The sequence below is a fragment of the Paralichthys olivaceus genome, chromosome 24 (assembly GCF_024713975.1).
Source record: "Paralichthys olivaceus isolate ysfri-2021 chromosome 24, ASM2471397v2, whole genome shotgun sequence".
Classification (NCBI taxonomy): Eukaryota; Metazoa; Chordata; class Actinopteri; order Pleuronectiformes; family Paralichthyidae; genus Paralichthys; species Paralichthys olivaceus.
The window spans coordinates 3,917,283-3,929,849 of record NC_091116.1 but is presented as its reverse complement, the minus strand read 5'-3'; the positions used below and the strand labels follow the sequence as shown (position 1 = coordinate 3,929,849).

Genomic DNA, 12,567 nt, shown 5'->3' with positions numbered 1-12,567 from the left:
TTTCAAACAAAGGGTTTGAATAAAATGATCTGTAAATGTAATGGAGGGATTCTGCTTCGTGTTTGGCTTCATGATTATTTCGAAATTTTGGCAAATATGGACCTCTTGTGCTTTTTGTATTCAGGGTATCCATCTGTCCATCCATTCATCCAGTTCTTGCAAACACAATATCTTCAGATTTGGTACAAACATTCAGTTGGACTCACGGATAAAGCGATTAGATGTTAATAGTCAGAGGCAAAAGTCCGACTGACCTCGTATGACTCCTGGAAACAAGATATGTCGACTGCACTGTTTGGTGATTTCATACAACCGCAGGATGCAAGTTCTAGTTCTCTTTTGTTGTTTTCGAACCATTCAAGAAATGTCAAGGGACTATACAGACATAAAAACATCACTTTGCGGAAAAATGCATGATGTATCTGTGAGCGTTTATGAAACAGTTAGACGATACACATGCACTGTTCTCCTTCCTGCTTCCCACTACACCATTGGGTAATTTAAGTCAAGATGTATGGAGGCCCAAAGAGCTCAGAAATAGATAATCAAATAAGCCATTATTAAAACTCCTGTATCAATAAATGCATGCGAATTAAGTAATATTAAAAAACGGTTTATTGAATTAAAAGTTGAATTAATTAATGTTTAATTATTTCATATTGCAACATTGTTCAATCTTTAATTTGAAATAATCATTATGTCGGAACACACTTCCTCTCTAATGTCAGCTAGGATTGGATCCAGCTTACAGGATAATGGGTATAGTTGATGGATGGATGGATGGAGATGACTTCACAGTTGTGTATAATTTTAAAGAATTCTTTTCCCCCCTTCAATCCCCCCTTTACATACTCACCAACACGTGGACTATAGTGTTCAGATTAGTCGACAACCTGCTCTAGCTCATCAGCCACATCTGCCCCTATAAGGGATTTATTATTAAAGGATTTCATTAACCTTGAACTTGATGTGAAATGACGTTTTCGCTTCTATGCTCTACTTTCACAAACAGATAATGGCGGAACATTTCACATTATATGGACTCGTTTTATCCATCATGGCTTCAATGATTTGTTTTATCATCTAAATCACCCAGAGGTGCATGCAAACTCCTGAGTGGAAAAAAACCCCGTCAGCATTCGCTAGAAGAGTGGAATGAGGAAAAAAGAGATGTGTCAGGGAAGTTGGAGGATGGAGATGAAGTAAAATCCATGAGTCATGCCGTGCGTGGGCGGCTTTGGCTCAGGAGGGAGAACAGGTCGTCTTCTAAACAGAAGGATGGCGGTTCTATCCCCGTCCAACCATTCCCGCATTCTGAAGAGTCTTCAGGCGAGAAGTGCTGCACACAAAAGCAGTGTATGAATGTCTTAGTCATTAAAATATACTTGAGAGCCATATATCTTGGATTTAGACGTCAACTCCAAAGTCATTGAAAAGTCTCAGGTTTCCTAATATAACTCAATAACATCTTGCATTAGCGTCTTTGCACCATGATGCAACTGTTCTCACAGGCTGAATAGTGCTATCTGGGACAAGTGTTTGTATTGCAAGACACTGAAGTCCATAATATTATTGTTGGTTTGTAGTGGGATTCTTGAGACGTCTGTAATACAGATGAAGATGGAATCAAAAGAACAATTTAGATAAAAGCCAACACTTGCACACCTGGACAAAACATCTGTATATGCCGAAAGATCTGGATACAATTATCCTCAGGCACAACTCTGGCCTGCCTGCTTTTTCAGGAGGGCACGCAGGATCGATGCGCTCTGACTGTTTGAACATCTGCAGTGGCAATGAATTACTCCTGTGGCTCCCCTGTGGTTCCACCTATACCTCAACGTCTGCTGCAGAGAGAGCTCGCAGCACTGCAGACTGCCTCTCTCAGACCTAACGAGCTGTACCACGGCCACGTTAATCCTTTTGGAAGTTCGCTCTTTACCGTTGCATGGGATCCCGTCAGAGGTTCTCGCCTCGAGAGTATTTGAGAATTCTCAGTAATGATTACGCACTTATGTCCCGAGTACAAGTGTCGCTTTTGACATTTTTAATTTTAAAATTAGATTAAAGTAATTCTAGTGAGGTGCATACATACTGTATACTATTATGAGGAGGGTAACCTGAGTATGAGAAGCATGTGTGTTAAACAAAATGAAAAGTAGTCCTCGACCTTTAAAGGATTGAATGAATGAATAAGCGTGCTAACAAAGTATTCAATATACAGTGTGTGAAGAGTTACAATTGGTTTATTCAAAATGTTTAAAGTTTAAATTAGGTAGACGTCCAGTGGGGACATATTCAAATCAACGTTTGCAGGTTAAACAGTGGAAATCACTGCACCACCAACATATTTTTTTTAAAAGGGGCGTACTTTGCTACTTTGGTCATAAAATGCATTTAAACATTTTTAGAGTCGTGTCCGATTACCCTGAGAAGCAGCTGCTGTTATAACAGTGGCAATGTCTGTGTGGTTAACATGTGCACCTCCCTACATATGAATATTACTGTCTCGACAACAGTGAAATACTGCACCACTGACTTCAGACCAGTTTCTCGTGGGTCAGAACACTTTCACTGCCTCAATAATTTAGCGGCACCAACAACGCGCCTGTTCACACCTCGTTTCAAGACCAGCACACAGATGGCGACTTGCAGTTGCATTTGGAAAATGGGTGCACTGTAGTCGTTGTGGGTGTAAGATATGGTTCATTACTTATATGGCTATATTCACACATTGTTTTCTATACTTTGAGAGTGCATGACAGTCATTATAATATTTTCAGTAGCTGTTTATTTGTCCCTGACAAGTTTTTGTTTGGCTCTGAGCCACTTAATGACTTTCTGTGACTCTGGAGAGAGGAGGCCTGCTATATTTTGGCATGTCAGTGGAAATGTATTGAACAGGAAGTAGACCGCGGTCTGTGGAGAGACGACAGTGATGGCAGTGATAGCGGCTGAGTGGCGGTGGGGGCACAACACGGGGGGACTCGCTTTATATCACCTCCATTAACTGCCATTTGTATTTGTCCTGTTAACGGTAGACAACACTGGAAGCAATGGAAAATTCAAATAGACGCCCCCGAACAATCCCCCTCCCTCCCTTCATACACCATCTCCCCACCCCACCCCACCAACCTCACCCATATAAAGATGAGTAATGTGTGCAACGCTGCGCAGCCAGCGGAGGAATATATTATCCCCCCGGCTCGGGTGGCAGTGATGAATGTCTGGGACGAACCCGCTGCACAGTCACCCAGGCAGCTCCGCGGGGCCCCGGAGAGTGCAGAGAGTGAGAGACACACTGATAGTAAGAGAAAGAGGGAAGAGCACTCGAAGCAGTTTGATTTCTTTAGTTCTAAGTGTACTCCTCGCTGACAGGATGGGGACACGCTGCCCGAAGACCACCCTCTCCTCTCCGAGCCATAAAACATGGCTCTAAATCTTCAGGGGATCTCTCTGCTATTTCAAAGTGCCCTGAGTGGGCCCCCTCCTCCTTCTGCATCCCCCCCTGACTTCTGACCAATGGAGATGGGTAGTAACAGTCAATCTGCTTGTTTGTTTGATGGAGAGCCAGCTGAATAGTTGTGTCTGAGCCCCCGAACGCCTGCAGCGCCCATTAGATGTGTATCAGTTAGAGACTATGACAACTTAACGGCAGCGATCTTGTTTTATGTGCATCTGCCTCTTCAAGGTTGTTTTGTCTTCCCACACTGTTCCGCTGGCCTTCTTCTAATGTGGAGCAAAAAACAAACAGGAGCTTACCGACACCGCAGCTTCCGTGCTGCTCTGTAATTAACCGATTTGCATTTAACTGCGGTGAGTCTTTGCAGGGCTGGTCCAGTGCTTGGACCCCAGCTTATCCTCAGACCCAGTGCTTAGAAACCCCTCATGCTTGGCCTTGGTCGCAGGTGGGGAGTTGCAAAATGACACAGGCACCTCAGCGAAGACGAGTTCCCCCTCTTTTCTTGATAACCTGCCACAGAGACTTGCTTTTGACTTACTCCTGAGTATACAGTTGAATTCATTTCATAACAAACACAATGTTAGTATCAAATAATAGGCCAGTGTGAACGACTTAAGAATACAAGTAAAAAACCACCTATACTTTAAAAGCCCTCATGCTAAATTCAATGTAATCTACAATTCCACAGTGCTGGTAGAGTCACGTCACCTGTGAGTCTAATTTTAACAGTCACTGTCTTTCATTCTCTTTTTACTCTTGCTTCCGTTTTATGTATAGAAACAGAATCAGCTTTATTGGCCATGCATGCGTACACATTTTTTCCGTCGCTCTCGACGTACAGAAATAGACAAGTGAACAAAAAACAAAGCGGAACAAGGTTAAGCAAACATTTAACTACTATGCACAAGTGTGAATATAAATATAGATGCAAAAGTATGTGTATATGAACAGAAAACACAACAACAATGAAATGGAGGATGAGTGCAATGATGCAGATGCTAGAGCTAAAGCGACGTCCTTTTTGTATATCACATGACATACATCTTGTGATTAGAAGGTGCACGCGGTATGAATATCCTATAGTTTGTTTTGTCTGCATGGACACAAAGGGCCCTAACTGTACTTTCTGCAGTTTCCATGGAAGCAGACACTGAGAGAAACAGTGCGCCCATAGTGTCCACAGCTGTCTGGTTCTACAAGGGAAGGATTAACTGACTAACTTTATTGTGACACTTCAGGCAGTGATGTTTAACATGAGGTTATATGAAATAAATAATACATATTATGAAATGGACAACTGAATAACATGACTCAAAAGACTTCAGCCTCCAGACTGCTTGTGCTACTTGAGTATTTCAACTTGGTAGGGCCTGGTCACATGTACACGACTGATTTAGGGGCAAACCTTTGCCTCCCGTTCACTTCCAATCTGTGCGAGCAAGGAGGCGAATCAAATATTTGCTTTCTATAGTGAGACAAACTGCTGCATTGCAATTGGCTTTGGAGTTCAACTCTGGTGAGCTTAGACCCACGATATTTGCTTTGCATTTGTGATGTGTGACCTGGCCCTGAAGCAAATGACGTGGAGTCAGCGTCTTCCCATGTATTCGCGTCTTTGCGGTGACTTTGTGTGTAATCTCGTCACACAAAAAGTTTGCTTCACGTTTGATGCGAACACAACAGGGTTGACATCAGGATTTTAATTTGAAAAATGTACATCCTCTGTCCTTCCTGGGAGAGGGATCCCTCGCATGTGGCTCTCTCTGTTTTTTGGGTAGTTTTTCCTTACTCTTGTTGAGGGTTAAAGGTACAGAGTGTAGAATTCAGTGATATCTAGTGTTGAAGTTGCATGTTGCAGCTGAACACCCCTCACCTCACCCTCTCCTTCCAAACATGAAAAAGAACCTGTGGTAGCTTCAGTTGTCATAAAAACTCAAAAGGTGTTTATTTTGTCCAGTCTGGACTAATGTAAAAAACATGTGAATATAAAGTATTTAAATATAAAGGGTCTTTTCTGGGGTAAAGAAAACTACAATTCATACATTTTAGATGAAACAAACTAGTGAAAACATCATGAGGATTATTCTACATTAAATTTCTCCCAATAGTTCCCTTTTGCTGGTGGACTCAAATGCATGAATCGATGCAGGTAGTGAATATAGCAAAGGTTTATTTCTAGTCAAAAAGGTGCACAAACAAAAGGCGCTCTCTTGGAGGATCAAAAGTAACAAAACACTTGCAAAATGGCGAAACAAACAAAAGATCATAAACTTGATAAAGCACACAAACTTGGCAGCAGTACTCTCATGGACAGAACAAGAGGAACTGGCACAGGACAAAGGGAGACGAGGGCTTTTTATACATGAGGAAGGGGGAGACAGGTGAAACCAATCAGGGGCGGGGAAGACGATCACCAAGGCGGGAAAATCACACAAAGGGAGGAAGTCAGGGAGGGAAAAGGTGAGTACAAAATAAAACAGGAAGTGCACGACGAGACTAGACATGAGTGAAGTTTAACTTAACAGAGTGCTCAAAACACACATGACTACACATGAACTAAACTTTTAACATGAACGTGAATAAACTCAACACAATTGACGAGACATAACACAATCTTACACACTGGACCTTTAAGAACAGAGGATGTCGCACCTTGAGACATTTTGTGAATTTGGGCTGTAAAACAAAATTTGATTGACTGATTGATTTAAAATTGCAAGGTAACCAACGATAACCTGATGGTTCAACTCTGCAATTTTTCATCCTGCCTGGAAATACAGAAATTGAGCCCTTTTGGCTTTTAATATCAAACATCTGTGGTTGGAATGAGAAACAGCGAAATGGATGCTATTGATGCTATTGGAAACAATAACCAGATTAGAGAGATGCAGCATCAGAGTGATGTGACATGACTGCTCTAATGGTGTTAATGGTGTTCAGTTTGCACTAACAGGAGCAGCTCAGAAAACAGACAGCCCTCTAAATTAGCAATTAACATTCTGCCTCTAGTATAAGCAGTTTCAAATTGTGGCCTTCTTTTCTGTGGTTGGGGTAAATAAAGGCCACTATTTGATCATTCACAGTACGCACGATATATTCAATGCTTTGACTCTCTCACGCTAGCAGCGCACAAGTTGGCCAGCTTCCCTCTCAGTTTGATATTTTCCTCAGCAGATGCTCTCATCCTAAATGACATTTGAGAGACACCCAAGCAGGCTGGTCGGCAGGGCCGGGGATAATGGGTTCGTTCAGCTGTTGGTTCCAGGCATCCAGAGCTTACTGTAGTGCAGGAGATCTGAGGCACACTGGGCCGTGCGAGGACAACAGCGATACTTTTTTTCTTTCTTGCATTTCTTTCTTTTTTTTAGGGGGGGGTTCACAAACGCTACTTACGCTAGCTTATCTGCAGATGAGGAAGATACTGCAGGCTGATATTAACCCTGCTTGTTGGGAGGATTTTTCATCTTTTCCTTCCATCTTCTTTCATGCTAAGGACCGAGTCTTAATTTATAATTACCACCTACACATGTACTCATCACCCAGCTTAATCACAACTGGAGAGCCTCATAAACAAGGTATTCATCTGGCGTAATTGAAGAGAGGATGGAGGAAGGAGAGGAGACAGATGTAGCTGTTAGAGGATCAAAGCCATTTCTCAGCAGGATCTGGTGGAGAATTTCAGACCACAGCTCCAACACCAACAACCCATCTCATGGGTGGGGGGGGGCAAAGTCAGAAACTTTCTGTTCAGCATTCGGGAGTTTATCCTTAATAACTAAACAGGTTAATGGTTAGGTATAATCAAGGGGTAGGGTCTTTTTTCCTACTGCAACAATACCTTAACATCATAACACTGTTATTTGGACCCACCACCCTTACAGTACTGTTTTAACTGAAATCTAATTTGTTTTTAATGCAACATTTGATTGGATGAAATGCTGAATGCATTGTGAGTAGTTGGGCTAAATATTTCAGGATCTAAAACTAGATTTTAACAATAGGTAAGGCCGTATGCTTGAACACACATGCAGTTAATTGAATTGAACTCATTAAGTCCACAGGGCCTTTGGGGTCCTTGATAATCTGGGATAGTCGCTTTGCATTTAGTTTGCTTTGGTTTGTCCTTTTCCCTTTCTACCTCCTCTGCATGACCTTATGAGGTTCATACCCTCAACTTACCTCATAAAGTAACGGAAATTGAAATACTAACCTCTGGTATATAATAATAAAAAAAAAAGGTTCTGTTCCCTGTAACACTGAATATAGTGTAAGTAAATAAGGCAGCCTCTCTTTTTGGGTTTGTTTTCTTCTTTGCAGACATCCACGATGAGAACGGGTTGAAGCCAGTCATGGTTTACATCCACGGAGGCTCCTACATGGAGGGAACCGGCAACATGATTGACGGCAGCATCCTGGCCAGCTACGGGAATGTCATCGTCATCACAATCAACTACCGGCTTGGAGTTCTGGGTGAGTCCTCCAATCGGGGGGCTTTAATTACTTTGGGGAAGGCTAATTGAATCAGAACATGAGTTATTGATTTAGTGATTGATTTAATGGCTAATTGGATCCCAGTGTTTCACCAGCTGGCTGCTCTTGGAAAGCTACGACATTTACATTGTTGCTTGGGCGTGCATGCAGGGAGGGAGGGGAGCGGTCGAAATCCTCTTTGACTTTTGTTAAATACATTTTTTTTATCTGATTCCTTTTATGGTCTGTCAAGATAGTTTTTCGGATGTCGTTCTTTTTAATATCAAAGCAAATCACGCAGGCCCGATCCCTTCACACTCTCATACACACTTCTGCAAAGATACGTGCTGCATGGTTCTCATCCTTGATTGCGTGTGCGGTTTGTGGTTGTTTCATCACTTCCAGCTATCAAGTGTTCTGTTTTGTCAGTGCCAATCAGCTGCAAACCACAGCGTAGGAGGTACTTTGCATTTTTCTTCATTTATAACAAATAGTTGTATTTTAGTGCAGCCTTGGATGGCCCACACAGCACAAGATAAGTACATGCAAATTAAAATAAAATACTCACTACATCACTGCTCTTTTCAATTACTTGAATCGTTCTGCAGCAAACATCAATAAGCGCAAAAATTCTCTGCTTGGAAGAGTGATCTAAGCTAGTATCTGCACCCCAGTGATGTGCATCTTACTTTGTTCCTGTCTATAAGATGAAAGTAGTTTCTGGCTCACACACGGATACTTTATCTCGCCTCTGACATAAAGGTTCGGGCTCTGAATGTCTGGTGCCCGAGAAGATGTTGGAGTGTGAGAGGGGGCCGATAACATCAAGTTTTTGAAGGGAATAATTTGGAAATGTCTTTACTTAAATCCCTCTAGATGGGGGGCATACCTGGAGCCCTTTTCCCCTTCTTCTTCAACTCATTGTAAAGGTGGCTGAACAACGTGTTTTTCAAAAAATAGATTTTGCTTAATAAATCTAATAACTGTGAACCTAATCTCTTCATAAACTCTCCCCTCTGAGTCCTAATTAGCGACTGAAGTGATGTTCAACCTACAGGAATAGATCTACAAAGCCTGCCTCAGAGCTGACCTTTTTTGCATCAATATTACTCTCTTATATCACTTGAATATACTTCTTGCACAGACAGTTAGAATTCTCAGCTGTTGAGTTCTGCTTTAAGAAACTATCGAATGTGGAAAGCTATATTTCAAGCCATTCTTTTAAATTTATAAGCAACCATCTTGATGGCTGTGGTTCAGGAGGTAGAGCGGGTTGTCCACTAACCATGTGTTGAGTGTCCTGTGCTGCTCTGTAGATTTTACATACATCTCTTCTGCTTTGTATGTTCTTACACTATCCAGTTATATGCAAATAATATTTATATATATATATACAGATTTAACCTTGATTCATACACATTTTGGCATCGCCCTCTTTATTGTTCGCAGCCATGAATTTAATGTGGTTTCTCTGCCGCTGCATGTGGTTCACTGTCTGTCGAAGTCAAGCCACAGTGCACCCCACCACCGCCGCTGCTGCTCTGTTCTGCTTACCATTTGTTATAAGGCCGAGCTGTCTGCACCAGTCCCTATATTTAGTTGCCTGAGAGCCGGGGGGGGGGGGGGGGGAGAAGGTGTTCTGGAAACGTGTGCACTGCGGAGATGGAGAAAAAAGAAAGAGATGAGGAGAGAGAGGAAGCGTAGATGGGAATACAGATAGAAACAACAGAGGAAGGTGAGAAGAACACACAGAAAATCATTGTGACTGTAGAAATTGAGATTTTGTAAGGTTGCATATTTTGATATATAAACACATCTGGATATAATGATACTCACATTAGAGGCACAAACTGTAAGACTGTAAGCTAAAAGAGCTTGTAAATACTAAATGCTAATTGCTAATTATATAATATATATATATTATATAATTATATAATAGTATATATGATAATAATAATAGTAATAGTAATAATAATGTTATGATAAAAAATGAATGGCATTAATGACTCTCAACTCACATATATACAAATAAATGCAATTATCAGAAATCTAACTAGCCTCTTAACTTACAGATTTTCCTTTTCTGTTGCATTATCCCTTTAAATGTATGGTTTTATTGGAAATAGTTGGTTCAATGCTGCAAAAAATTACAACATAATATCTTTTTTGTACAAACATATAAAATTAGCCACATTCCGAAAATTTAATTTCTCGGGTTTATCCAAATAATGGTTTATTTATTCACTTTTGAAACAGAACCCAGAAGTTCAGGTTTCAGTTTCATTCTCTGTTGTGCTGCGAATGCTGCATATTGGTTAATAAATGTGAGCAGATGCCCCAACTGTAAGTTTTTGCCCCGGGGCACAATAATACGTCAATCACTCCATGCCTGCAATGTTTAAAAAACAATAAGCTGGGTAAACTGCGCTGAGTCTGTCCATATGTTGTTGTGGACACAGATTTTCATTTCAATGACTGCACAGCCAGCTAAGTTCTGCTCGCTCGCTCACAAATACATTCCATATCCTGTACTGCAGCCGCTTGACAATAAAAGCATCCCACTGGCTCTCCGGTGGAAACCTTTTAATATAAAACAGTAGCCGCAGGACATTTTGCAAGTAATAACAGTAGAGTTAAAATAATCATTGGAAACATTGACTTTACAAGCAAAACAAAGATTCAGATTCAGTTATTCAGAACCATTCAGACACAATGTAATGTAATGGACTAATATTGAAATAAGTCAAATAAGACCTTAAAAAAATACATTTTAAACAATTATATACAAGACAATAAAAAAATTGCAATTGCTTTACAAGGCATGACATTACAAGTAAGTCATAAAAGACATTACAATAATAGCAATTATACATTAAGAAGATATGAAACTATAACGCAATGAGAATATTCTAAGTGGTTTACATTATTAAAATACACAGCAAAATAACAACCCCAAAAATGAACACAAGAAAATAAAAAGATAAGCGGTCGATAGCATTTTCTACAGTCTGGTGCGTTTTGCAGAGGAAGGGATTGACCCCAGATATTTGAAGATATTAAAAAGCCAAAGAAATTGGTTCCACTACTAATTCAGAGTATTGAACATTGACTATAAAACACAGTTTTCTAAGTCCACTCTTCATCATGTACTTTTTATAAAAAGTACGCGAAACCCTCCAAACAGTTTAAAACAGGCCCTGCACTATTTTTTTTTCCTGCAGAGTTGACAGCTATGTAGTTGGCGATCTTCCTGACAAGTGCAAACTATTCCCTGAGTGAGGTTATACATAGGCCAGCAACAGGTTTCCATTTGTCAAAACAGAGAAGCCTTGGCCATCATGGCGGAATGTAACTATTTACCTCAAGTGATGACACGCTTTCCTCTTCTTTGCTGATTTTTATTGCCAGGGTTAATATTAAGGGTAACTAAGCATTAGAGACCAAGAATGCTCGATGCAGCATGTGTCTATAAGATTATAGTATTGTACATCAAACTAGAATCAGGAAGTGATGCAATAAAACGGCTTTATTGTTCACTGTATTGTTCCAGCGTGAGCGATCCGGTTTTCCTTGTGGCATTATTGTTTGTGGGCTTATTACCACATTAACTGATAGAAGTGAGGAACAAAACAAAACAAAAAAGAGTCACAATAAACACATTTTGCGCCGAGGTTGGTGTTTGCAAAAGCTGAAATAAAAGTGAGAAGGCACACAGCTGAACGTCTGCTACATGTCGGTAAGCAGCAGTCCCCTCACCTCGCTAATTGCCTCGGCTTTGTGGTTCAAAAGGATTCAAACAGATACCTCCAGCTGCTGTTCGGAAAGGTGCGAATGTGCGAGTCTGCCCGGTGCAGGGAGCTGTGGGAACAGTGTGACGCCGAGCTGAAGCAGACATCTTGTGTGAAGGGACGGTGAGCTCCGCGGGGGGATAAAGGAGGGGGTGTGAGCGGAGGGAGAGAAGTCATCAGACAGTCATCACCCTTCACCGCTCACACAGCCTGTTGGGCACGAGAAACTGCATCGGTTTTAATCCTCATCCATACTAAGACACCTAAAAACCAGAATCAGTATTGCTTTCTCTGGGCAAATTTGTGCTGGTGTTAAAAGGAAGCATTTAATTATTTGTTGTGTGTGTGTGTGTGTGTGTTATTATTATTGTTGGGTTGGGCAGTGGGGATTGTCTCTAATAACCTGTCATATAGTTTATGAAATGCTTTAGCTATATATACCTTTACTACCTTACATACCTTTTGTTTTCTCTTAAAACATCTAGACGTCTAGACAAACATCTAGGTCTGACTGTGCCTCATCAGTTCAGGCTGCGCCCTGGAATGACATTGCAGTCGTTTTTCCTTTACGCTCGCCTTGCTGCAACCTACTGGTGCCTCTTCTACGACAACAGAATGTGCTCCTGTCTCTCTACAAGTAGAAAACAGAGAATATTGGCAGAGAAACTGCACGATTTATCACCAAAGACATCTTCTTGACAGGGTGGAGGGCAGTGCACAAAGCTCAGGGCACAAGCAGACATTAGTATAAGGCACAACACATTCAGGGACAGTCATTAAGATATCAGGATTGTACATCAACGAGGCCATGATCTAGGTTCTCTCTGCAGGGCCCACAGGTTGCAG

At 41.2% G+C, this 12,567-nt stretch overlaps 1 protein-coding gene across 2 annotated transcripts in view; it reads left to right on the top strand.

Moving 5' to 3' along the window:
- Positions 1–12,567, top strand: part of nlgn4xa (neuroligin 4 X-linked a) — an 83,336-nt gene that overhangs the window by 28,683 nt on the left and 42,086 nt on the right. For both annotated transcript variants that reach the window (XM_020103834.2, XM_069521357.1), the window contains one exon: positions 7,781–7,933. In XM_020103834.2, the coding sequence (XP_019959393.2) occupies positions 7,781–7,933 (153 nt within the window). The remainder of the gene's footprint in view (positions 1–7,780; positions 7,934–12,567) is intronic.